We start from the raw sequence: 26,725 nt of genomic DNA, 5'->3' as shown, positions 1-26,725 counted from the left end.
GCTGGGGCCATCTGAACCCAGCACTCTTTCCTGCCTATGCAGGGGGTCGGACTCGATGATCTATTAAGGTCCCTTCCGACCCTAACTTCTATGAACCTATGAACCACTGATTAGCGCATCTAGAAACCATCCAGAGGCCTATTAATGGTATGAACTGAAGTGGGCCTCTGCAACGGCACGAGCAATCAACCTTGATGACCAGAAAGCAGACCATATGTAGCCTAAGCAGAAAGGTAGGAGTATTAGCTGGGTAAGGTAGGAGTATTAGCTTCTGGACCCCCGCAGAAGGCCAATGGATGGACAACGCTGGATAAGACGGGCGCAAGACACTGAAACAGAGCTCTGTTACATGAGTCCCCCTGTCTCGTGGGAAGGCCTCAAGGTGTGGGGAGAACGGGACATGAACAACGGCACCTGCAAATGTCTTAGTAGCTGGTGAGAACGCAGATGTCAAAAACGTGAAGTTATCCTGATCGGTGTATAAAATGAGACCTGGGAACCCTGGATACTTCGCACTGAGGTAAGGGCTGTCTTTTATGGGGAGGTCTTGTGTGCAGATAACCTGGCACCGTGCCCGAATGGGGCACAGATGTTCGGGAGTGCTTGGGGTCTGTGAGCAATAAGCCTGGCAGAGTCCTTTGTTACCAAGAAGTGGAGCCCACCGTCTCTTTCTCATAAGCAACAAGGTGGTTAGGAGTGGCGGTGTTGTATCACCCCCAGGATCCTGACCACGCACACACAGACCATCCAAACTGGGGGAGCCTGATGTGGCTGGTACTGCTTTGCCACCTCGGAGGGAGTCTCACCGCTACCAGTGCTCGGGAGCCCCCGTAGCCACTCACCGTGGATGTACCACTTGCTTTCTCTTCACATAAGTTATGCAATGACTGGCACACTAGATGAAACGAGCCCACGCAGGGACCATTTTGAGTGAACTGCGATGAACAGTCTCCGGGGACCACACCAGAGCAGACCAACAACCCCAGGTACAGCCCACGGTCACACGGTATGACTCAGTGTTTCACTGTTTCCTGCTGACTAGTCCAAGAGAAAGTTACTCAAGAGATGGGTGGAAACAAAGAAAAACCTGAATCTGCAGCATATAAAATCTGGGCTTGCAGAAGCAGGCATGCAAAGGCTGGGATGAGCCTTGACAAGGAGCACAGACACAGGGGTGCCTGAGGCCACACACCCTGGCAGTGGGCCTGACTCTATTCTCTGCTGTATGACTGCAATTGGGAATTTTGCCTGGTTTTTAATACCCCAATAACCCGGAGGGAAGTTCGGAAGCGTTCGCATCAGCTTGTCCTGTGCCAAATTAGCAAAAGACCCTCGGAGTAACCCTGGGTAAAACCTCCGAGATTGGAACGACCCTGTGGAGATGGAGCTTGCATTTTCAACAGGGATGCTTTATTGAAGGGATAGAAAAAAAAACAGGAGGAAAATATCACTCGGTTAACATGCAAAATCCAGGACAGAGGGAAAAGAGGCCATCTAACACAGAGGCTTCTGCTGAGAGCTGCAGCACGTGGAAGAGGGGCAGATTTTTTGCAGGGATATAGTCAGAGTTTCCCTTGGAAAGTACAAAGGAAGGAAATGGCTCTCATCCACACGCTGCTCTGCCCAGAGCTCCTTCAGCTGGAGAGAAAAGCACTACTCAAGACGGTGCGACTGATGGCCAAACCCTTGTTTTCTAACCTGCAAAGACATGTGTATAGGGCACTGCATGGGGGTGCAGCGAATGAACTGTACCGCGCTGTCCTCAGCAATGTCCATCACAGCTGCAGCAGGGGACAAGCTGCTGAGAGCAGGAGCAGCTCCATCACCAGCAAAGGACTTGACCCCAAGGAGGTCCCGAGGGTCAAGAGGGGCAGTGGTGCAGACCCCGGAGCGATGTGCGGCCGTATCTCTCAGCGGCTGTGCCCCCTCCCTTGACAGCTCACAGCAGGTGTCTCCCTCCACTCCCAGGGCTGAAGGGCAAGAAGATGGACCAGGAGACCTGGGCAGGGGCCCAGGGCTTGGACACATGCAGAAGGGAGAGAAAAGGTGAGGCTGCTTGGGCTAGAAGGAAGCCTGGCACAGGGTGAATGGGCATGTGTCTGCATTTCTGCCACTTTTCATGCCATCCAACCTTTGCTGCTTTGCTTGAAGCAAGACAGCAACACCTTAGAGACCCATCTGCATAGGACCCACTTTGAAGAAGGGCTGTCCTAATTCCTAAAATACAGTGCCGCCAGCATGAGCAAGACAATCACAATGACCACCGCATAATTCATGGCCTCCGTGCCATCTCTCGTGTCTGCTACCCACTGCGCCTGCGGGCCAGACGGAGAGGTGACGGCCCGGGAAGCGGTGGCAACAAAGTGGTAGGGGGGTGCAGAGGGCTGGCTCTGGGGGGCCAGATCCCTCAGGTAACAGATCCCCAGCGCGCACGCCTCGCAGCGAGCGGTGTCGTGAGGCCCTTCCACGTAATCTTCCACCAGCGGCTCCAAGAGATGCCTGTTGGCAACGGGCTGCCGGTACAGTTTCTCCTGGATCGTCAGCACCACGTTGTCCAGGATCCTCTCGACGTTCTTCTCGCTGAACTTCGGCTTCTCAAACTTCCTGCCCCAGCACCGCTTACACTTCTGCCCAAAGGGCCGCATCTTCACCCGGCCCCGTCTCTCCCTCGCGTCCAGGTGCATGTGGAAGGTAACGAGTACTTGAGCGGAGGGCCAGCAGTTGGGACAGCTCGAGCACTGGAACCTGCCGGGATGGAGAAGAAGCCACTGAACCCAAAACCAGCACCAGCCACCACGTGGGTGGGAGAGACTCCCCTGCCCCCATTGACTGGGTCCCCTGAGCACCAACAGCCCACATTTCCAGGCTCTGTTCCTAAGGAAAGCAATGGGGAATCCAGGCTTGCCAATTCAAAGGGATACCTTAATAGAAAACTTTCACACAGAGTTTCCTCCTCTGTTTTGGGACAGACACAAATGTCACTTGAGGGCCAGTGGGTGCATCGACACAGCAATGAATGCGCCGTAGTTACGGCGCCTTAAGTTTAGTGCTGGCATAACCAAGTGTTAAACCAGCGCGCAGTAACTGGCACTCCTGTGCAGTGTAGTACAAGCTCGCAGGTTTTTACAGACGCCAACTGTGTAGCAGCCTAATGCTACCGCACAGTAGTGTATTCATATGGATTTTGCACAGCACGCTACTGCGCGGTGTTATTAGGCTCCTGCGCAGTCAGCATTGCACATAGATGTACCCAGATGAGCATCAGCCCAGCCTCGCCGCCTCTTGTGAGAGAAACATTTCCTTCAGGTGCACGGGCTCAGGATTCCCCTGGGTAGCTCCTATTCCCTTGCAGCGCAGCCTTGGCAGCTGTCGCATGCTGCATCTCTCCGAGCCACGTGCAGCTTCCCCCTTCGGCACCTTCCAGCCAGGGCAGGAGAGGGTGGCCCAGCAGCCTCTCCTCAAACCATCACGCCCATCACTACACCAGAAAGAATAATTGGTACGAAAGCATTTATTGCAGCACCTTCACCCCAGTTCCTGTTACCAAACAACCCGGAGGTGGTTTGCAACTGGCTTGAGAGGCAGATTAATTCAAGTTATTGGAGGGATCATTTTTAGCCCTCTGTCCTCTAAGAACTGGGGTCAGGGTTGTCTGGGTGCTCAGGTCACACAGCACGGCTCCATTCCCTGACAAGAGGAGCATAACTGCTCCACATGCAAATTAAACTGGGATAGACAGCAGCAATAAAGTCGTTACTCATTTTCAAGCACTAACTTTGTAGCTAGTTGGCCGTTTTTATAGCTGGATGGCTATTTTTATGGTGTGATCACTGCTTTGCATGTGTGGCTGGTCTAAACGTACTGTGCCACTATTCAGTTCATTGTGTGATCATTACTTTGCAAACGTGGCTGGTTTCAATTTATTGAAACCGTGAACACGAATCTCTTAGTTCACGCTGAAGCCACGGAGCGCCCGAAAGGGACTGAAGGAAAGGGACTGAAGGAAGGGGGCTTAGTCCTATCAGTATTGAGGCCAGCCCATTGAACTGTACTGCTGAGGCCAACCCATTAAATTGTACTACTGAGGAATGAAAGCATATCTAGGTGTTTGGCTTCTCAGAATTCTAGGCCTGTAAGTATATCATGAAAATAATAGTATTGATTCAAATTTAACTTTTAGTTGTAATTGTAATTGTTTTAAGGAAGTGCATTTGGAGCATTGTTTCTTAATGTTTGTGGTATTTCTTAAAGGAAATAAAATTGTGTTGTATGCATTAAGTGCGCAATCATTGTGAAATCGTGCAATAGCTAAAAATTTCCCCAGCCAGTGCATCAAACGAATCAGTAAGTTGTGTGGGATTTTCTCTATTCCACAACCCACTAGAGACAATCTCCAGGGATACAGGGTGCAATATCTCTAGGGGCACAGGATGCAATTATCTCCAGGGGTACGGGGTGCAATATCTCCAGGGGTATGGGATGCAGTTATCTCCAGGGGTATGGGATACAATATCTCCAGGGGTTCAGGATGCAACATCTCCAGGGGCATGGGTTGCAATATCCCCAGGGGTACGGGGTGCAATATCGCCGGGAGTATGGGATGCAATATCTCCAGAGTTATGGGATGCAATTATTTCCAGGGGTACAGGGTACAATATCTCCGGGGTATGGGATTTAATTATCTCCAGGGGTCCGGGGTGCAATATCTCCAGGGGCACGGGATGCAATTATCTCCAGGGGTACAGGGTGCAATATCTCCAGGGGTACGGTTTGTTGGAGTGCCAGGGAACATGAACAGGAGGAAAATGGTTGCAACGCATGGGAATGTTAGCACAGAGACACGTCCATGTTTGTGGACGGAAACCAAGCCACCGACCCCACCTGGCAGCACAATGAAAATAGAGATTGGCACAGAGATTGCTCAGTCAAAGCCTCCCCCACACCCTCCCTACTTCATCTCCCCCCAAGGACATGGTCACCCTGGGGCCTTGTTCACTGCCCAGTTTGTCTCACCTGGCGAAGCACTTTTTTTGCTGAAATTGGTGCCATCCATACGGCAAGCTCCAGGGATTGAGGTTGTCCTCCTGGGTCAGGGACCAGCTGTGCCCTGGTACCCGGAGGGCCATCTTTAAAGTGAACTTTCTCTCCCAGAGCTCCATGTTCACTCTCTTTGGAGCCTCTCTGGGACGCTGATTGCGCTGCTGAGCTGGGAAAGGCAGTGTTTGCTTGACAATGACCTCCGCTTGCACCCCCGGGCACAGCCCTTGGCTGGCTGGGCAAGGTTGCTTGCCTGTCCTCACAGGTCTTTGCGGTTGCAACTGCAAGAGCCAGGAAGTGGAAGGGAGGTCAGGGCTGGTGAAAAATGAAAGTAAAAGGGAAATGCATGGCTGCCCCTGCCCGCTCCCCACCCTCTCCCCAGGGACCAGGGCGCTGAGTTCGCTCCGAGAATAGAAACAGCCAGACCCGGCCAGGGTGCACCCCACAGCTTCAGTATCGCCAGGCCCAGCAGGTCGAAAATCATGAGACAAACTCTTGAAAATCAAGAGATTTGAAATGCAAATCATGAGATGCTATTTTTGAAATGTGTGTACGGGTGGGGGGACGTTGTCTGTGAAGGTGCGAGGGGCTGTGGGTATGTGTGGGAGGGTTGGAGCCCAGCGGAGGGGGGGTCTCTGCACACCCTGGCAGGATACTGGGTACTGTGGAGTGAGGGGCAGCTGGGGGGCTGGGAGTGAGGGGAAGACACACACACATGCACACACACACATGCACACATGCATGCACAGACAGCCTCCCACAGCTCTGTTGCATGCTCGCCCCAGCCCCAGCACCCCTTTCACCCCAGCCCCTGCCCCGCTCCCTCCCTCACCGTGGGGACCTCGATATGCACCCATCCACCCCTTCCCTCGCCCTCTGCCCCTTCCCCTCCACAGACTTACCAGCTAGGCACTGTCTACATGCACCAAAAGAAAAAACCCCAAGATCTGATGTCTCTATCAGGCGATCGTGGGTCAGAGTTCGTTTGACTTGGACATCGGGAGTCTTGTGATTTTTTTATGAGTTGGCATTACTGCAGCTTGCTCCCCCGTGCCCTGAGAACCTGCCTTGTTCCTCTCTCTCTCTTGCACATGTACACACACACACACGCATGCATGCACAGATGTCCAACAGCTCACGGTCCGATGGCTGGGGGTCGGACCCAAAGGGTACTAGTTGATGGGAACTGCCAACCCCCTGCTGTGCTCCCAACTCCGGGTGACGAGCTGCGCAACACACCAGGTGATTCACCAAGTTAACCGAGTTTTATTGGCTTGACCCATCTCCAAATGAAGCTCCGATGTGCAAATGTCACCTCCTGGACCCTTACCCAAGCCTCAGCACTTATGCCTCTATATCCGCACATGGAGCCTTTAGGGCCTGTCTCTACCATCTCCTTTCAAAGCCAGCACCACCACGGGGGAGATAAGCCCCCCATTCTCTCCTGCGCGGTGCAGGACCAGTCAAAACTACTTCTGGAGCGGGTCCTTGGAAAGCAGCACTTATACAAGATGTCACGGTCTAGGACAGTGCAGGTGCCCAGAGGTCTTATCTCCTCTCCGGGCACACTGATGAATGCTGGCACATGCATCCCTTCTTTCTGTTATCTAATACACACTCACATGTTTTACACTAGCTACATCTTTAGCACATTGGTTATTTAGTGCCAGCCTCAGATGATTTGGGGATGCTCGGTGAGGAGAGCCATAAGACAGCCCTACATGAGCTATGTCAGGCGACATGATTCAAGCAACAGGTTTCAAGCACACGCGGTGCCTGCAGCTGTGAGCATCTGTAACGTATGCGTTCGATGATGCATTCAACCCTGCACATGTATGTATGGAAATGACCTATAATTATTCTGGCAGCTGTGGCTCAAGGGACCAGCGTGAGAGCCGGCTTTCTACTTCTTGGGGGTGAAATACAGCAGAAGCAAAAAGAGCACGGCCGAAATAGCCAGCACGCAACAGCTGTAGCAACAACATTGCCGCCAGCTGAAGCCGCTGCTTACCCCTGTTGCCACCCCAGTCTGTTCCCACTGGTCGGGGCGGGTGCAAGTGGATCCAACAATCACGTCGGGCAGCATTTGTGTTTCATGTTTCATGCTGCAAACACCCAGTCCACAGCAGGTGCTGTCGTGCGACCCCTTTGTGGGGTCTCCCGCAACGATGGTGGGCACACTGTTGGGATGGGCAGCTTCCCCATAGCACTTCTGGCGTATCTTCCGCCCTAGGCTATCCAGCACCCTCTTGACATGCCGGGGGCTGAATTGTGGCTCTTCCAGCACGACCAGGAGGCATTTCTTGCACTCTTGCCTGAAGATTTTCATCTTCACCTGGCCCTCTCTCTGCCTCCGGTCCAGGTGGATGTGGAAGAGCACGTGCACCTGGGCGGACTGCCAGGCATGATGGCACTGGGAACACTGGAACCTAATGGGAGAAAGGAGCAGATCGAACTTAGCCCCGACCCGCATCCCTGATCCCACCAGCCGTTCTCATGCGGGGGCCGTTGCAGCTGCAGGAGGAGCGGCGGCTGGAAGTTGCTTTTCACGCCGCACGTCATTGCAATGTGGGACTCGTGGCCACCAGACACCGAGAGTTTAGCCAGACTCAAAAAGGGATTGGACCCCTTCTTGGAGGAAAGGGGCATCGGTCACTATTGAGCATGGGCAAGAGGGGCACAGCCTCTGCATCAGGACGTCCTGAACCTTAAATGCTGGAGGCTGCAAGGGAGAGAGGGACGGGGGGAAAAGCCCTCTTCAGATCCAATCACTCTCCCTTCCAGCCTCCGCTGCTGCTGCGTGACACAGGAGATGGGACAAAATGGACCTACGGTCTGACCCAGTCAATGGCAGCTCTTATGCAGATGCACTGTATTTTTCAGTATAAGAGATGTGTTACAGGAGTGCTGGCTACAGGAAGAACTGGATCTGCCTTCCCCCCCCCCCAACACACACAAAAATGATCTAAAATGATCACAAAATTTGATGGCCGGAAAGGAGATCATCCTGTGCACCAAAGCTATGGAACAAAACATCACTGAAGTTGTCATAATGGGAATGGACCAAAATGCAACTGAATTGAGGTTAAAAGCCTTTTTTCCACTGCAATTTTATCCTGTTCTTTTTATTATTTTTAAGGGGTGCCTCTGGCACACCAGCCAATACAGACAATATGCACCTTGTAGCTATTACTATGCAGGCTACCACCTCCTGGCACGCAGCAGAATCAATAATGCCGCAATGGTTACTGGTTACTGCCAGTGGTTTCCCAAGCCAGGAATGGGGGTACTAGTGAGCAACAACATCTGTCCATTTTGAGTGTGATAGCTTTGCCCCTACCCAGACGTGAGCTGGGCTCGGTGCTGTTCAGCAGGCAGAGCCGTAGGAGCACCAAGCCTGAACCTGGGGAAATAGGAGGAAGAAGAAAACGAAAAGGAAAGTGTGGGTGGAGGGCTCTGGCCCAGCCTGGGGACAACCGGACGTAACTCCCAGCTCTGTCAATGGGCCGCTCCCAGCAATGAAGGGTGCCTGACATCAGCCATGTGGCCTGGCCCCGCTCTCACACCTCAACCCTCTCTCTCAGCCATCTCATCACAGCCCCTAAAGTTCAGCCTCCCTCTTCCTCTGCCCCTTTCTTGCCTTTCCCCACCTGTTTCCACCACCTCCCTTCCACCTGCTGCTCCCGCTGCTGTCTGGTGGGTCCAGTGCATTTGGGGGACGCCGGAGCTAGGAGCTGGAAGGACGGGCACGTGGCAAATGCTTCCATAATCCAGTCAAACTATTCCTTAGCATTTCCTATGGTTTAGCCCCACTTTGGGGGTTAGCAAATCAGCCATGATCTGATCTTAATTTCTTTTTCCACGTGTATTTGGCTGTTGGTAAAAATTCACCCAACCCTTCTGACTCCAAAACAACACAGCGCAAATCGCTGGAGAGTTGTCTCTAACTATTCAATATTCACTCTTTGTGCCCTGAGATTAGCCACCTGAGCCTCATGCTCTTGCTTCTACTCCCTGATCAGTATAGCCAAGAATAATAAACCAGGGAATTGTATTCCTCTGGCGTAACTTTTCCAATGATCGATCAATCAAGCTGTCACTACTCCTAAGTTCTTGTGAAACCCTTGGCATGTGAGACCCTTTCAACACACGTCCAGCATCCGTATAAATATGAGACGGCAGGTCCCCATGCATTGCAAGAAATGGCAAGTCGAGTCCTTATTCGCACAAACACAGAACGCATACAAAAAGCTCGACATGTCGACAGGCAAGGGGAGAAATTCAGCAACCGCTCACATGCAGTGACTGAAGGGGACGGAAAGGGTTCCTTACCTGCAGGAAAAATTGGAAGGATCGTGGCAAACCCAAGGGGAAACCTGTCAGTTTTGCAACAAGACCCTGAACATTTTGGGATGAAAACAGCAATTCCCCCCCCCCCCCACGCCCCAAAAATGTCTGTGTTATCAAAAAAGACTTTTCCCATGAAGTAAAGATTTAGGAGGAAAACACTGCAGCCAGCCTTACTCCTCGTGAATCAAGCCCCCTGTACTGTCCAGCCCACCTCTTCCTTAGCACTGAAGGGGGAAACCACCGCAGCTCCAAGGCCTCCGAGGCTGCTTTGCTGTATCCTCCTCACCTGCCGAATGCACGCTGCTGCAGGAATTGCATCCATCCTGGCCCCAAGACATTGGGCTGCAGGTTGTCATCTAGCTTAAGGGCCCACTTGTCCCCTGGGTGCACCTGCTGCATCTTCTGTGAAAATATCTGCTTCCACATCTCCATGGTCCCAAACTATTGGCGTGTGGAGCTGGGTTCGTTTCCGGACTAGGACCTGCGTCTGCTGATGGGATCTGGACTGAAGTCCCGTCTTCTTGTGCTTTCCACATCTGCAGCTGGGCCCGCCCATGACACGGACCTTCTTGGGAGACTTTCATTTTCCTAGCATCGGCAGCTGGGCACTCACCCACGTTTTGGGCTCGTTGGGGGAGAACCAATGCACCCAAGACAAAAGGGGAACCAGCTGCCGTGATTCACAGTCACAGGGACTCTTGATACCACTGGGCTTATGAGATACGAGCCAGAGTGGGATGTGACCACAGCAGAACAGGAGGAAGGGAGCTATTTTAAATGGGCCTGCTGATTTTGCAGTTTTTAATCGTGGGCATTAAGAGCCAGCTGGAAGGGGCGCTGCCTTGCACAGAGCCTTGTGCTACACTAGGCTGAGCTCACACCAAAGCATGCAAGCTCCTTGGCTCTGAGTGATCACTGAACAACACCTGGCCTCGGGAGTAAACTCAGCCAAGGTGATGGCAAGAGAGGCAAAAAGCCCCCGGCATAGCAGAGACTGGAAATTTAGATTACGACGTGGAGCGGGTTTAAACAGCACTTCGCGGTGCATCTGCAAGAAACAGAAGGGCAATTTTGTGCCTAGCATCTCTTCCAGCGGGTAAACTGGGACAATAAACGATATCGCCATTAAAAGCCTTGCCTCTAGTGGAAGAGAAGACAGAAGCCTTCGTTGTGACAATGGCAGGGTTGGAGTAGTTGGGGTTTTCAAGGGTTTTCAAAAGCAAAGTCATCCCGGGCAGACTGAAGCTTCTCCGGGGGGTGGAAAATGCTCGGACGCTGGGGGTATAAAAGAGTCCAGTAGACTACATTAAAAAGGAGCTGTTTGTGGAGCTCAAAATCAGAGGCTGTACAAATAACACGTAGAGCGGCGATGTGGAAAACAACCACAGGTCGGCAAGCAAGTACGAGCTGCAGGACATCTTCCAGGGGTAGGGAAGCTCAGCGATGAACAGGGTGGAGTATCTGCCAAAAAAAAGAAATCAAACAAAGCCCCGAGCAACACACAGTGCATCTCAGTTCAATTCAAACATGTGAGTCTCATCTCGGACTGTGAGCGCCAGAGCTTCTGCCAAGGATGAGATCCCAGAGGAAGCAATTAAGCCTATTAGCACAGGATGGGCAGGACATCATCTCTGAAGCCACTATTACCACTCAAAGGTGACATGCTCAGGACTGGAGAGGTTTTTGTTTAAAACCAAGATGGTGATTCCTATGCTTCTAGAGAGGAGCATGTTTCAAATGACATACAAGGGCTATTTAGAGATTGAACTACCTATAGAAGGGCCAGAGATGCTTTTAACTGGCTTCAAATGAACACTGAGATAAAGGAAACTGTGAAGGGTCGCAACATATGTCAAAAAATACAGGCCAAGTCAAGCATGTTGATGGCAAAGATAAAAATGGCTTTTCAAGAAATGATTTATTAAATGGTGGCTGAAAAAGAAACACCACAATCTTGACCTCCATTACCATCCCTTCCCTGAGAGAGCATTGCTAGAAGATACTACAGCCAAACACGTGATCATGCATAGGGAATCCATTGGATTTAGTTGGGTGTTGAGTTTTCTGGAGCAGGGATACTTTTCATTCAGTACAGTAATGTTCAGCCCTGGGTCGCAGCTGAATGGGCGTGAGTTTTAACCAGTGTGCCGTGAAGTGTATTTTTAGCAATGAAAATGTTGCTGTCCTTTACCCCAGTCGAATGGGCTTGTGGGAAACAGCATCAAAATAATACACCACTAATAAAAAGGCTGCAGAGGCAGACTCTGATCCATATTTAGCATGGTTAAGTAACAGTACAGCACCAATGCAATGAAGCATGGCTTCCTGCCGGCTGACATCTTCAACAGCACATTGAAAATAAAACTGCCTGCATGTCGGGGCTCCCAGCCAGAGTCAGCGGGGACTTACAGACGCAGAAAAGGACCTGGGGGTGACAGTGGACAAGAAGCCAAACAGGAGCCAGCAGCATGCTCTTGTTGCCAAGAAGGCATTTTCTGAAGCAGGCCTTATGTCTAACAAGCTTGGGTGTACAGCATCAGGGCATGACCATCATATAAATAGGAATACGTGGTAATGCTGTGTGTGTTGTGGTCTGTCCAGCTGGAAAATGTGACAGCCTTCAAGTTCCCTGTAGATTGAAGCCAAGTTGTAGGGGGATGATTTGGAGGCCGACACCAAGAAGCTCCACGTGCTTAGAGAGTTTTGCAATAGCTCCAAGCGCACGCTGCACCACATGGCTGCAAGCAGCAGCTCCGAGCACATGATAGTCCCAGCACCACATGGCTGCAAGCGCATGATAGTCCCAGCTGCAGTCCAAATGGAGCCCTTTTATTCTTGCACAGAGCACCGTGCATGAAACAGTAATGACCTGCTTCCTCTTCTATACCTGACTCTCCACAAACAACCCAACTGCCACAACTGCAATGGTCACGTCCTGGACCAACTTCCTAAGCAGCGAGTTCAATATTCGTCACCAGTGGGGAGGAAGAGACAGCAGATAGCTTCTCCCAGCAGGTCTCAAGCGTTTTCCTTGAGGGTACGCTGTGGTGACAGAGGGGTTGGTTGACTGCCCCATGCTTTGGGCAGGAACCGGGTTTCTGATCGGTGTTTGTACAGCGCCTAGCACAATGGGGTGCCGGCTGTGCAGTGAAATGAATAGTAAGGAGAGCATGTAGCAGGCCCATCTAAAACTGCGCTGATCACTTCCCTTCTGCTTGGCCGCATGACACATCCCTGTAATAGCAATAGAAAAATAACCAAAGAGATGGGTTTCAAATAAGCCAGCCAGAGCTCAGTGATTTACGAGCCAACAGCAATCCCCAGACCAGGCTATGAGCAGCACTGGAATAGGCAATAAATAATAAAGTGTCTCCAGTGGACATGTGCAGTCCCTAGGTATTGGTTCATGCACTGATAGAAAAGATGAGTGCAATAAACTAACCCCAAGCTAAGCCGAATGCCCAGCCTCTGCCTGCACCCAGCCGGCGAGGCTGCCATGCAAGTGAATTGCTCTCCTTCCAGAGCCCTATATCAATACTTCTCCTGTTGGCAGATGCCCTGGCTCTGGGGGGGAAGGAAAAGGAAGCAGGAGATGTTTATTAGACATGGAGGTCAAGGCTGGGGCTGGCAGCGTGGGAAACAGCGGTGGCATTTCCTCTGGCACTCTCTCCGCGGCATGAGCTGAGCTGGAGGAAGTGGTACGAGACTCCTGGCTTCAGGGGAGACCTCAACCACAATGGGTGTCCCGGGGCTTCCGCTCTGCTGGGCTATGCCACAGTGGTCCACGAAGGGCCTCTCACACTTTCCGCTGGGGCGGCTGGTGCTGGGGAGCGTCTGAGGCTGGAGGCCCCAGTCTGATCTGGTCTGGCAAGTCCCGTGTGGGGAGGCTGGATGCATGCAGTGATACGGGGGCTGCAGGGACTGGGGGCTGGCTCATTGCATGCATGTGCACAGAGTCAGTCCTCGCAGTGATACTCCCAAGATAAGTCACCTTCCCCAGTGCCTTAATTCCTTCTGCCCTGTATGGTGCTCGCCAAGGGCCTTGTTGCACATTAATTTTAGGTGACTCCTGGAACTCTTCACCCTCGGGTGGTCCGCACATTAACACTTTTAAGTGGCTCAAAGCACTCGTTATGCAGCTCAGTTATGTCGCTCCAGGGCAGGACTCTCTCTGATCCATGCAACCAAATGATCCTCAGTAATTTAATAACCTGGGCCAGATTCTCAGCTGGTAAAAATTGACTTCAAGGAAGCTAAGCCAATGAATACTCAATGAACTTATCCCAGCAGTAATACTCTGGCTCTTTGCTAGAACAGATCCATCCCCCCATCAGCAGCATTTACTTTTGAGAAGAACCAGTATCTTCTTGTCCCAGATACTCCCCTTCCTGCCCCCCAAATAATCAACAAGTTCTATCCCAGTGCATGGACCTGCTGTGCTAGGTGCTGGGCAAACCCAGAACAAAGAGATGGTCCCTGCCCAAAAGCATTTTGCCAGTGCAAGGAGGCAGCAGGCAGATGGGAAGGCACGAGGCAGCAGCGGTGGCTGTTTCAGGTGCATGGGAAGAAGGGGGCTGTTTGCGCAGTGCTGGCTGGCATTACCACCCCTCCATCAGCCTGGACATGAGCATTCAGAACAGCGGGCCCTTCCAGCATGAGCCCTCATAGCCGGGATGTCCTAGCTCTTGCTCAGGTGGGGATCTGCTTCCTGCCTACTGCATGCGCAAGGGTGCTTGTTTCCAACTGGGATCGGCCGGATGGGAGATCCAGCACTGCTGGGGAGATGCAGCTCACAACTGTGGCCCTGCAATAGCTGGGGTGCACTAGCCAGGGGCCAGCTAGGCTGCAGGTCTGGCTCCCAGGAGGAGAAAAATAGGTGCTGAGAGCCAGCAAGGGAGACTCAATAGAAACAAGGACTCTGCAAAGCCAGTTAGGCAAGACCTAACACAAGGATCCCCCCCCTCGCCAGCAGCAGCCCCTCTCCCCTCCAAGCAAAGCCCACATCCCTTCCTTTCCATCAGCTGCCCTACAAGGGCCGAGCCCCTTCTCTGCGCTCCCTTTATAGGCTGCCTGGCTCAGCAATCGGCTCCCCCAGCCCCACCTGCGTGGCAGTGGCGCTCAGTGGGCGCAGCTGCCCTGTTCTCTCTGCTAAAGGGAAGCGACTTAACCCTCTGCCTGCCTGGCTGCTCCCACTCCTGCGCTCGCAGAGCCCTTTCATGTGGTCGCGGCGGGCCCCTGCGCCGGGTCTCGAGGCAGCGTCACTCAGTTTCCACATCTGCCGCGGGGGCAGAGACGGTTGTGGCCTGCTTTCTCTGCCCTGCCTTCTCCCCGGGGAAAAACAGGTTGCTTCAGATGTTCCTTGAAGACGCAGCGAGATGCGGTCGGAGTCCAGGCTGGTGGGACTGCACCGGTGACATCAGCAGCATTACTGGGATGACCTCATCACTGAGGTCAGCAAAGAGGGGGGTGACAGCCCCAAGCACAAGGCACAAATCCTTTCCATGCACCCGTTGGGGCTCACGCACAGGGGCTGGACTGAGCTGGGTGGGATGTGGCAGTCATCGGTGGATGGGCTCGTGGGTCTCTGAGCATCCCCGAAGCTCCAGGCTCTTCGGAGCCGGTTGTCCTGGGATCGCAGCGCTGAGATGAGCAGCAAATTGCAAGGCGTGAGCTGGCAGGTTTGCCATGGGACCTGTGGAAGAGCCCTGTGCACAGCCCCTCCCCAGAGAAGCCTGCTGTGAACAGGCCTGGGTTGTGTGCCTTGCGATAGCCGAGGTACTAACCAAGCAGCTAGCTATGCTGGGGAGAAGGGCCAAGCCTGGGACATGGATTTCCACGGCCAAAAGCCATAGGAGAACCAGGGGAACCGCAGAACAAGCCCGATGGGCAGAAAAGATCTCTGGGCCACGATGACAGAGAGTGGATAATACAAGGACCCTTCCAGCCCTAATGTCTATGAAAGCTATGAAATAATAGCAGGGCTCCCACCTGCTGTGTATGCCTCGCTGCCTGATCAGCCACGGGGAGGGCTTTACGCTGCCATAGATTAGCACCAGCATTCATCGTATCGAATCTTATGTTACAAGAAATAATGGCCACAAGCTAGCAGAAAGCAGATTTAGACTGGACATTAGGAAGAACTTCTTCACAGTTTGAGTGGCCAAGGTGTGGAACGGGCTCCCAAGGGAGGTGGTGCTCTCCCCTACCCTGGGGGTCTTCAAGAGGAGGTTGGATAGGCATCTAGCTGGGGTCATCTGAACCCAGCACTCTTTCCTGCCTATGCAGTGGGTCGGACTCGATGATCTATTGAGGTCCTTTCCGACCCTAACATCTATGAATCTATGAAAGAAAGAGAGACCACGCACAACAGCATGGTGCAGAATGAAAGCAAAGATGTGGGATGCATCTCACCATGCACGCAGGGGACCTTTGGGTGTGACATAAGTACTGTTGTTGTCACCGCAGCTATAGCTAGGGGGTGGGGTGTTGTTTGCCTTGTGCTTAGTACAGCAGCATCACCGGCAAGATGGGGATTCGATGACACGAACAAAAACCAGAGGGTTCAGATTGTGCAATCACTCAGTAATGGCCCCTGAATGTCTCCTGCAGTGACAAGATTGCAGCCTGGGAGATTTAGGCACCTCCCCTTCCATCCACTTCCCTGGCAGGTGGGTGTCTACATCCTCTTGGCTCCGTGGAGAATCTCAATCTGTTTTGAACTGTGTGAGATGGACCCTTCCTTCTGCCCCAACCCACCGGTCCTATGGCTAGGAGAGACGTGGTCACAAAACAGCTCTTCCTCCCCAAACCCACGGCAGGTCCAGCCAGTAGCACCTGGTCTGTGTGTCTCCTCTCCAGAGGACAGCTGTTCCCAAATGCTGCTGAGGCTCATACAGCTGTTGGGAAAATCCCCCGGGTCCCAGAACAGCCCGACCTCCCCTCTCCTGGCTCTGCACTCGCCCCCCCAGCCCGAGAAAGCTTGCAGTCATGGAAAGCCATGCGTCACGGTAGCAACAGTCAAAACACGACTCCCCGAGCACCGGAGTCATCTCTGAGAACGGGCCGGCCCCCACTCCCTCTATTAAAGCCTTTGGGCCGATATTACTAATAGGGACTTCCCCGTCCCCCACCCACGAAGGTGAAATAGCGTTGGCATCTCGTTCCATTTCACGCGCCCCTCTCCCAGCACCGCCCGGGAGCCAGGCTCTTCCCGGCAGCCGCCGTGAACCGGGTGCGTTCCCATGGGCACCGGGGCTGGCCTCACAGCCATGACTTCACATTGCTTTCAAGGACACAGCTGCTAAATGCAGCCGCTCCGTGGGTGTTTCCCTGCTGCTTTCACTTCCCTGGGGCTGGGTGATGCATCAGCTCAGCTCCCCTGTTGCCTGAGTCACTTTTCTGTACACCGAGGCAGGCACCCTGACTACTTGCAAGGATTTCTTCATCCTCTGCCTCCTCTTTTCCCCTCTTGTACCCATCCCCAATCCTAGGGTTTCCTTATATGTAACCTGGGTGAACCAGGGTAAGTGCTCCCTCCCCCAGTGGAAGGGCTAGGCAGGAGTATTGTGAGAGGAAACTGCAATTGAAGCCCAGTCTCCCTCTATTCCCTACAGAGACAATCCGGGACAATATGGACGTAACTATATACAGATTTATTAATAAAAATAGACGGAGAGAGAGATATTAATAGACATATTTGCAAACGTACAACTTTGGCATAAATCTATGGGGCAAATAGTAAACCAGTACAGGTGAGCACAAATCAAGAACGGATAAGCAACAGGTGGGTGGCCGAGAGGGATGCCAGCAAGGATTTTGGTGGGGTCACATATCGACGAATCAACAATTATCATGACACAGGAATAACAAAATATAAGGCGTTATCTTACAAAATATGAGGCATATAGCATCAGAAATAAAACTTAACTCTTTAAGGGTCCCCAAGACCCTGATGGGTCCTGAGGCCTTGCCAGTGCTCCAGGGACTGGTGGGGGAAGACCCTAATGCCCCTTGGGGCTTTCACAATCCCGAGGTAGCCCCTAAACCCAAGGGCCCTCTCCCTTCGCTTTCCTTCTAGGAGCCCCGTATTAGCTGGGAGGAATTCCCCTCCCCTGTGGGAATCCTTTTCCCCAGCAACTCATGACTCCGGGGCCTGGATAGATGGTCCTAGTCCCCCTTGGCTGAGTTGCTCCTCACATGCAAGGCCTCCAAGGCCACTGGCTCCTGTTGGGCCGCTGGCCACTGGTGGCCCTGTGCACTGTCATGTGCACCGATGGCTCTGCCTTCTGCTAGGGGTTGGAGGCCAGACCCGTCTTGTGCAGCACTGGGGCTCAGTCCACTCCCAGAACCTCTGTACAGCACTGTCTGCACCGAGCTGCTGACCCCGTGCCAGTGGATGTAGACCCGTGTCACCCCAAGCGGCTCTCACGGGTCCCGATTCCTCCCAGATCGCTCCATGCCATGCTGTTGGCATTGCATCCTGGCCACTTGCCAGAGGTTGGGGACCCGAGCTGCCTCATGCATCTCCCAGGGTCTCGGCCCTGTGCACCAATCCGTACACTGACACCGCGCTTCTCAGCAATGGGGCTGTGGGTTGCAGCTGCTTGTTGCTCCCGTCCGGCGAGGAAGGTCTTCGGGCACTTCGGGGCAACAACTCCACCCCTGCTAGCCAGCTCGTGCCAGCTCTTCTTTTGCCTGGTCCTCTTCTTCATCCCTCAATGCAGCCGCTTGTGTGCTGGGCACGCTGCTCTTTTATTCCCTCCGGAGACTCCACCCCCAGATTGCAAACAGACCAATCAGGTTGAAGCAATGTGCAGGCTTCAACCAGGTCCGCCGGGGCAAGCCCCTCCCCAGCAATCGCCTGATTGATGGAAGTGTCCCACCAATCGCAACGAGGATTGTCCAAGCCCGGATGCGCATGCTGCTACGGATAAGCCCGCCACATATAGATGGCAAGTCTCCCTCACCCCCCCTCCGGCAGGGCCTTCCACCCAGCTCGCTGGGTCCTTCCACATGATGTTGACTCCCTCAATGTTTCCCCAGCTGAGAGGATCCCAGGAAGCCTGAATTAAGCCTCAAATTAAAGTTTTCCAAGTAGCCCAGGCTAGATCTCTGGGGTGCAAATTAAGCCCAGTGCTTCTTTTCTTACGGTGGTGTAGAACAACAGATAATAATCCTCTTTATAGCAGCCTTTTTCAGCCCTAGGTAGGTTTGTCGAGGGGCTCTTCTTTCCTACAATAAATAATCCTGATTCTTGTAACCCCTCCTTGCAAGTCAGGTGCTAAGCTTCTTATCCTCCTGGTTTCTGTCCTCCTGGCCACATATTTTTCCAGGACTCCATGGAGGCCTCTCCCATGCCAGAATAATTACATCCTGGGTCTCACTTACAGCTCTCCCATGAATGCATTTGAGAATAATATTGGCCTTATTTTTTTTTTTTTTTTTGCAACAACACCCCCTGGTTGGGTCTCATTCAGTCTGTGATCCGTGATAACTCCCGGGTCTTTCCTGCCATAGGGCTGCTTATCCCGCTTTTGTTTTATAGTTGTGCCTCTGATTTCTCCTTCCTGAGTAGATTTCCTTGCACCTCCTTGTCCGGAGCTCTGTCTTGCTGATTTTCCTGAGTATCAGACCCTGTCCTCCAAAGTGCTTCCAACCCTTCCATTGTGCGTGCCATCATCCCAGCAATCAATGGGACTATTGGATAGTGCCACTGGTAGGACAGGCCTCAGTCAGACCCCGCTTGAAATGTCCTCCCAACTGTATAGCAAACCGTTGACAAGTACTCTCCGAGGACAGCTTTTCAGCCAAATGCACCCCCCCATCGCAATAATTTCATCTGGATCATATCTCAATTTACACACGAGAATCTCACATAGGACTGTGCCAAAAGCCTTATTAAAATCAGCGTATACCACATCTATTCTTTCCCACATCATCCAGGCCAGTTCACCATCTAGGCCAGTTCACCACATCATCTAGACCAGTACCGGTGGGAAATCACATTGGTTGGATGCAATTTGTTCAAAGCCATGTTGGCTGTGTTGATTGCCATTTTGTAGGTGATTATAGGTGGATGATTTAAGCGTCTGTTCTGGACCCTTTCCAGGGCTGGGAGTGAGGCTGACCAGTCTTGAATACCCCAGGTCCTCCTTTTTCAAGAAAAGTTGTGTTTTTCCCCTTCTCCGCTCCTCTGAGCAGTCTCCAACTCCCCAAGAGATCTCAGAGATAATTGCTAATGGATCAGAGATGGCTTTAGTGCAGTGTTGAAGCAATGGAGAGTGAAGTTCATTGGGCCAGGCCAAGCTGAATACTTCTGCCTTTTCTAAACAAGCTTTAACCTTCTCTTACCCTATTCTGCGGTCCTCTTTCTCTGTTAAAATTAATTGAGTATCTCATCCCAATTAACCTCATTTTATGCAGGGCAGAGAACAGCTATTGAGTCAAGCTATATCCATGTGGGTGACCTTGATGGAAAGCTCGTTCAGCGCTGTGCTCCCTGCAACCATCGGAGATTTTGATTGTAAGGGCAGCAGGAGAGAGGCACTTGGAAAGAAGCATTATACTCCAAGTTGTAGCTGCACGGAGATCATTTCGGCCTGTCAGACCAAGGGTTATGGCATCCCCTCAAACAATAGCCGGCCACCCTGCTGGCTTTCAAGCCACGGGAGCCGGTGCCTTTCCAGGAGGGCACGTTCAATGCAGCCATTCACGCGGCTGACGGCTCAGCAGCTAGGGAGGGAGGAAGGAAAAGGGAAAACGGTGAGATGCCAGAGCAAACTCAAAGCAAAACTAGAGAAAGCAAAAGGAGGCAACGGGGAGGAAATGAAAACTGTCTGTCACCCTAACATTGAGTGCAAGCCAGCCCGAGGCTCAGCGCTGGGGAAAGGAAGGATGCCAGCCTCTAGCAAGGAGCAGAAATGGGTGAGAGATGTCAGCCGGCAGCGCATGGGTGGGAACCTGGGCAAGACCTTGGCGGTCGCCCTGTCTAAATACAGTCGACAAAGCTATGCCTCACCATCACGGGGTGCCCAGTGAGCCCAGGCTGGAGATCCTGCCCATGCCCTGGCCATTTGCTGCGTGGACCCAAGCACCTGAGAGCAGCGCTTCGTCCTTCCCGGCACTTTCCCTCCATGGATCCTAACACCCCTTTGAAACAGTCGGTAAGCTGCACAACACCCACTTGCGGTAGGTATAATTATCACCGTGGAAACAGCAAGAGTTGCCGGGTGATGCTGTGACACATCAACCCTGCAAGTACTTAGCAGGTGAGCGATACACTGCTTCGGAGTGGAAAACGTGGTGTAATGTTACTCTGTTTGGCGGGATGCTGTTGCAAACAGCCCGAGGAGTTTTAACATCTCTCACCTGAGTCACTTCTTGCTCCCTTGGGCACGAGGAGCCTTATTCCAGGTCGGGAAAGGGGACGGGATGGATCTTGAGTCTGGACTTAGCTGCCGGGGATCGCAGGGGCCTGAACCACTTAGCTCTGCCGCGCCCCGGGTGTATCCCCGGTAAGGGCCCGGGGTGGGGCTGACGAAGCAATTCAGCACCAATAGGGAATGAGACAAGGCCCCTCTCCCCTCGTCAGCGCTGGGTATCTGTGGTCGGAAGTGGTTACCGTCTCTGGCAGACCAAAGTACACAGGAAACGGGGAGCTGCTGCGGAGACCACAGCCACCGCCTTAGGACAAACCGGCACCAGCACTGCTGAAAGAGCAGCACTTTGCAGCCCGTGCAGCGGCGAGGAAGAGTGAACCCAGCCTGCCCTGCTGTGGGCGCAGCGCAGAGGGAAGCAGGACTTCAGACACCATCAGCTGGCGGGTCCCAGTATAGGCGAGGACAGGAGCAGGCTTCAGGCAACATTAAGAAGTCCCTGGGAGCCTTAGAGAAGGCTGTGTGTATACACATGCGTGTGCATGTCCTTGGAGATATCCATGTGTGCGTGTTGATATCCAGGGGTGAGCATGCCAGGAAAGCTCTCCCAGCTAGGCACCCTCCTGCTTTGGCTGAGCAGGTTCGCCCCGCCACAGTAATTTTATACCAGTCTGGAGAACGCATCGCTGAGACCAAGGTGCCTTGTCCATGAGCAAGGGCTGTGCGGGACCAAACAAGCCTGGTCCCCTGAGATCTGCCCCTTTTGGAAGTCATTTCCCACCATGCACGTAGGCTGTGCTGGACCTACTGACCCCAGTCCTCTTTTGGAGGTCATTTCCCACCGTGCGCACAGCCACGTGATCAAACAGGATGCCAGGACCACGGAGAATCAGATCCGTGATGTCACGTCTAGCTGCAGGGTATTTGCTCCGGACCAAATTCTGCTCTCCCTTGTGCTGGTGAAAAGCAGGAGCAAATCTACAGATGCCGATGGAGGGACGCCGCTGCAAAGCTAAGGAGGGGTCAGACCCAGGCCCACCCACTGGTTTTCTGCTTAATTCGGTGAGGTCAAATCCAGAGCACGGTGCAGCCACAAATCGTGGTGTCTCCCCAGCCAAAAGCTCAGGCCACCACAGCCACACAGCTCCCTCCTGCCTCAGTCCTAGTCTTAGACCAGCCACGGGTGTCTGAGAAGCCCATACAGCATGGCGAACGCATCCCCTGGAGCCCAGCGTCATTGTGGCATCTCTTCACCGCCCTTATGCAACTTCTGCATGCTGGAAAAGCAAAGATAGGAGCTGAACGGCTTTCAGTGCTAGGACCGAGGCTTTGCACCTCTAGCCCTTCCCCTCTGGAGCATCAGTTGCCAATTCTAGCGCAAGATCGCAAGTAGCAATGAGTTGTCTGGGGCTCAGCTTCCTCCAGGGACAGCAAGTCATTAGGACCCCTCCAGTCACTACAGCTGGCAGTGCCAGACAGAGGGGATTGTGGTGCAGGACCGAGGGTCATCGGCAGGGCTGTGTGCAGGGGGACGCAGGACTGGGTTTCAGGCCAGGATTGATGCTCTGTGGGAGAGCTGAGCACTGGACCAACCCGAGCAGCACATGGGGAGTGAGGAGCGGAGTCAGTGGAGGCAGAGCTCCCCAGTGCCTTGTCCCTAGGACACCTGCCCATCTAGGAGGCCTGCCCCAGCCCCCCAAACAGGCTGCAGTGGGGGGCTCTCCGATGAGAGGGTTTGGGTGGATCCTGCTGCTGACGGAGCCATTCGCGACCGGGGTGTTGGCAGGCAAACAGCAACCTGCCCGAGAGAGGCCAGCGTGGAAAATGTCGAGATGACTGAGCCAGGCAGGACTGCCTACCTCACGGGCTCTCGGTTTCAGGTGAGGTGAAACCGGAACTGCCTAAAATAGCACGCTGGAGCACGCAGTCCTAGCGCACAAACAGCGGGCCTGACCTGCCCCTGAGCAAATAACACCCCGGCCCCGCAGTCCTCGGCACAGCCCGGACGTCCCGGACGTCTCCTCTTCTTTCTCCCTCCACAGTCACAGGAGCCCAACTCTGGCTATAGCGCATGGCCAGAAAGACACACGTGCACCTACAAGCATGCACACATATGCATACAAACGTGTGCATACAAGTACACACCCCTGTACACACCTAAGCATACGAGTATATGGACACCGCATGTGCGTACTTGCACACATCCCCATACCCACATATGCCTACAAACATATGTATGCCGCCCATGCACATACAAGTACACACCCTGTACACACGTATGCACACAAACATATGTACACCACACTTGTACATAGAATTATGTACCCCTGTACACACCTAAGCACGCAAATATATGTACGCCACATGTACATACAAGTACACACCCGCCCTACACACCTAAGCATACAAACATATGATTGTACACCACATGTGCGAACAAGCACACACCCCATACACACATATGTATACAAACATATGTATGCCACCCATGCGTGTAAGAGTACTCACCCCTGTGCACACATATGCACACAAACATATGTACACCACATGTGTGCATACAATACACACCCCCATACACATCTAAGCATACAAACATATGTACAACACATGCGTGTACAAGCACACACCCATACACACACATTCCTACAAACATATGTATGCCACCCATGCGTGTATGAGTACTCACCCCTATGCACACAAACATATGTACACCGCATGTGTGCATACAAGTACACACCCCATACACATCTAAGCATACAAACATATGTACAACACATGCGTGTACAAGCACACACCCCATACACACACATTCCTACAAACATATGGATGCCACATGTGCGCTTACAAGCACACACCCCCATACACACATATGCCTACAAACATGTATGCCACCCATGCGTATACAAGCACTCACCCCTGTGCACACATATGCACACAAACATATGTACACCGCATGTGTGCATACAAGTACACACACCCATACACATCTAAGCATACAAACATATATACAACACATGCGTGTACAAGCACACACACCCATACACACACATTCCTACAAACATATGGATGCCACACATGCGCATACAAGCACACACCCCCATACACACATATGCATACAAATATATGTACCCCTGCATGCAAATACAAGCGCACACACCCATATACACATATACATACAAACATATGTACACCACACATGCATGTACAAGCACACACCCCATACACACACATTCCTACAAACATATGGATGCTACACTTGCTCAGGCAAGCACACACCCCCATACACACACATGCATACAATTATATGTACACCTGCATACAAATACAAGCACACATATACACATATACACACACACAGGGGCTGAGCAGAGCTCTGCAGCTCACAGCACTGCCATGCCAGGCTCAAGTTTTGGCAGAGCCAGGTGAGGGCAGGGTCAGGATGTGGCCTGTGCTGAGTACAGAGCCGTGCTAGCCCGAGGGAGCTGATGGGATGAGCCCTCCTCTGCCACTCCCTGCAGAGGTCCTGGGAGTGCCCTCCTGAATGGCACCTCTCTGGACTGGGCACCAATGGGTCTTTCTCAGCGGTACCCCTGAAGTACGCATCATCTGCTCACACCTTCCTCCCAAAGGCATGAAGATGACAAGTGAGGACACACATCACGAATACTCTGGAGTAATTTAGCCTGGCTTTCACACTGTAGTACTTCCAGTCTGTAGCAAGGAGCCATGATGAGGCCAGCTCTGCCGGGATGAATGTCTGCAGTAGGCGCTATCATAGCACCCGGCTGCTCGGTGTCAGGGGACCTGGGTTGCACTGACATGGGTGCTACCCTGCGATGAAACGGATTTAGGGCCACAGGAGCACAACTACTACACTGGTATAACTTACCCTGGTGTGTGGCTAGTCCTCACTTTCCAAGAGGGAACTTTACCCCAGAGGGGAGTGCCTTCAAATGACGTAGGGCTGTGTGCACTGCTCTACTTACTATGGAATAAAGTCAGTTTGCTCCGGATCAAATGTGCTGTGTGGCTGCACGCACTGCTCTGCCTTTCCAGCAGTTCTGGCTCTGGCCCTCTGCTTTGAGTCCCTGGATGTGTGAGTCCTTTCACTCGGAGAACACGGTGCACCGAGAAGGGCCATGTCCTGAGCAGCATCTGGCTGGTGTGATTCATAGATTCATAGACACATAGATGCTAGGGTCGGAAGGGACCTCAATAGATCATCGAGTCCGACCCCCTGCATAAGCAGGAAAGAGCGCTGGGTCTAGATGACCCCAGCTAGATACTCGTCTAACCTCCTCTTGAAGACCCCCAGGGTAGGGGAGAGCACCACCTCCCTTGGGAGCCCGTTCCAGACCTTGGCCACTCGAACTGTGAAGAAGTTCTTCCTGATGTCCAGTCTAAATCTGCTCTCTGCTAGCTTGTGGCCATTGTTTCTTGTAACCCCCGGGGGCGCCTTGGTGAATAAAACCTCACCAATTCCCTTCTGTGCCCCCGTGATGAACTTATAGGCAGCCACAAGGTCGCCTCTCAACCTTCTCTTGCGGAGGCTGAAAAGGTCCAGGTGCCCTAGTCTTTCCTCATAGGGCTTGGTCTACAAGCCCTTAACCATACGGGTGGCTCTGGTGTGATGGGTGGAAGGTTTTGCAGGTGGGAGTAGTGAAGAGACTGTCATCTCCCTACAGCACCATACCTAGACTCCTGATGGCCCCAGGCCAACTTTTAATATCAGGCCCACCTTCACCGGAGATAACGATGATAATACAAATGACCGTTTTGGGGCTCCCTTGCTGCCCAGGCCATGGGCGGCTGTCTGGTTTGCCCATGCCTGCATCCAGCCCTGTCCCCCCAACATTTCCAATGCCACAGGAGACACTGGAAGGGAGGGAAAGCTGCTCCATACAGTACAAAGTGCTGCCAGACTCAGTCTCCCCAATGCTTTTACACCATCCTAACTGTGCAAGCAGTCCCCTTCTCCATGTGCCCTGTCCCACGTTAGCACCTTGCCTGGCAAGGGGATAAAAGCCTGCTACTGCTGTCCTACATGGGGTTTCTTCAGGCGGGCGGCGAGCATGACCCTGTGCCCAGAATCAGGCTCAGACCTCAGATGCTTGGTCCCGGCACCACCCCGCACCCTGCAGCCAAGCAGGGCTGCCGCTCAGGCTGTTTTTTCCTCCGCGGGTCGAGGCGTAAACAAGCCGCCTGCACGGTCCGTGCGCCGAGCCGAGTACGCGCTCAGCTAACCGCAGCACACGACCTGCGACCAGGCAGCCAGCAACACCTAATAGCTCCGATACCTTTCTTTCAGTTCTGCCACTGAGGCAGGGTGGAAAAAGTGAGCCAGAGGCAGGGCTGCCGGTATCTTACGGGAAAGCGAGAAACAAAACTGCTGACTGAGTTCCCACTTCGCCCCAGCACTATCTCCCCACCGCTGCCTCCTGAGCTCGCCGTTTCTGATGCAGTAGGCAAATATCGGCTGGGCCGGCTACTAGAAGCAAGTGGCAGATGCTTATCTGGGCTCTTTCATTCTGATTCCTCGTACGCAGCCTGCCCCTTACAAAGTTTTTGGCTCCGAGCCTCTGACATTTGCTTCGTGCTACGAGCCCTACTGACCTGATTCTGTAGAAGCTGTTCCCACCACGGAAAGGCTCTTCACATGAGTAAAGCAATGCTGAGGTTGCAGGCCCCGTGCAGGAATTATTTTATGAAAGTGTTTGATGTTTCGCTAGGTAAAGTAGAGGCAAGCAAAAAACAAACAAAAAAAAAAACCCACCCCCGTGGAGGGTATTACCTCGGCAGGGGATATTAGTCACAACCACACTTTTCCTACTGAGCAGGTATCTCGCTATATGTTTCCAAGCCCTTCGGTGCCGCTCCAAGCTCAGAGTGGTCTCGAGCTCTCTGGCGTTCCTGTCTCCTTTCGGTTTTGGTTTCTGTGCAACGCGGGCAGAGTTTAATTCAGT

General features: G+C 52.9%; 2 protein-coding genes across 2 annotated transcripts; both read right to left on the bottom strand.

Moving 5' to 3' along the window:
• Nucleotides 1-1,388: 1,388 nt before the first annotated feature.
• On the bottom strand, nt 1,389-5,305 carry LOC109286060 (receptor-transporting protein 3-like). The gene is made up of 2 exons (XM_019499037.2): nt 5,014-5,305; nt 1,389-2,745 (listed from the first exon to the last, which is right to left on the bottom strand). Exons 1-2 carry the CDS (start codon nt 5,157-5,159, stop codon nt 2,211-2,213), a joined length of 681 nt encoding a protein of 226 aa, XP_019354582.1. The 5' UTR covers nt 5,160-5,305; the 3' UTR covers nt 1,389-2,210.
• A 1,635-nt stretch (nt 5,306-6,940) lies between these two features.
• On the bottom strand, nt 6,941-9,819 carry LOC102570376 (receptor-transporting protein 2). Its single transcript, XM_019499035.2, has 2 exons — nt 9,674-9,819; nt 6,941-7,466 (listed from the first exon to the last, which is right to left on the bottom strand). The coding sequence occupies exons 1-2, from the start codon at nt 9,817-9,819 to the stop codon at nt 6,941-6,943; spliced, it is 672 nt and encodes a 223-aa protein (XP_019354580.1).
• Nucleotides 9,820-26,725: the final 16,906 nt, after the last annotated feature.

This window comes from Alligator mississippiensis, chromosome 7, assembly GCF_030867095.1.
Source record: "Alligator mississippiensis isolate rAllMis1 chromosome 7, rAllMis1, whole genome shotgun sequence".
Classification (NCBI taxonomy): domain Eukaryota; kingdom Metazoa; phylum Chordata; order Crocodylia; family Alligatoridae; genus Alligator; species Alligator mississippiensis.
This window is presented reverse-complemented; position numbering and strand designations above follow the sequence as displayed.

Coding starts and splice junctions, on each gene's coding strand:
- LOC109286060 (XM_019499037.2), bottom strand. CDS start 5,159: ATGGAGCTCTGGGAGAGAAAGTTCACTTTAAAGATGGCCCTCCGGGTA. Junction 2,746..5,013: donor CAAAAAAAGTGCTTCGCCAG/GTGAGACAAACT, acceptor CCATCCCGGCAG/GTTCCAGTGCTCGAGCTGTC.
- LOC102570376 (XM_019499035.2), bottom strand. CDS start 9,819: ATGGAGATGTGGAAGCAGATATTTTCACAGAAGATGCAGCAGGTGCAC. Junction 7,467..9,673: donor CAGCAGCGTGCATTCGGCAG/GTGAGGAGGATA, acceptor TTCTCCCATTAG/GTTCCAGTGTTCCCAGTGCC.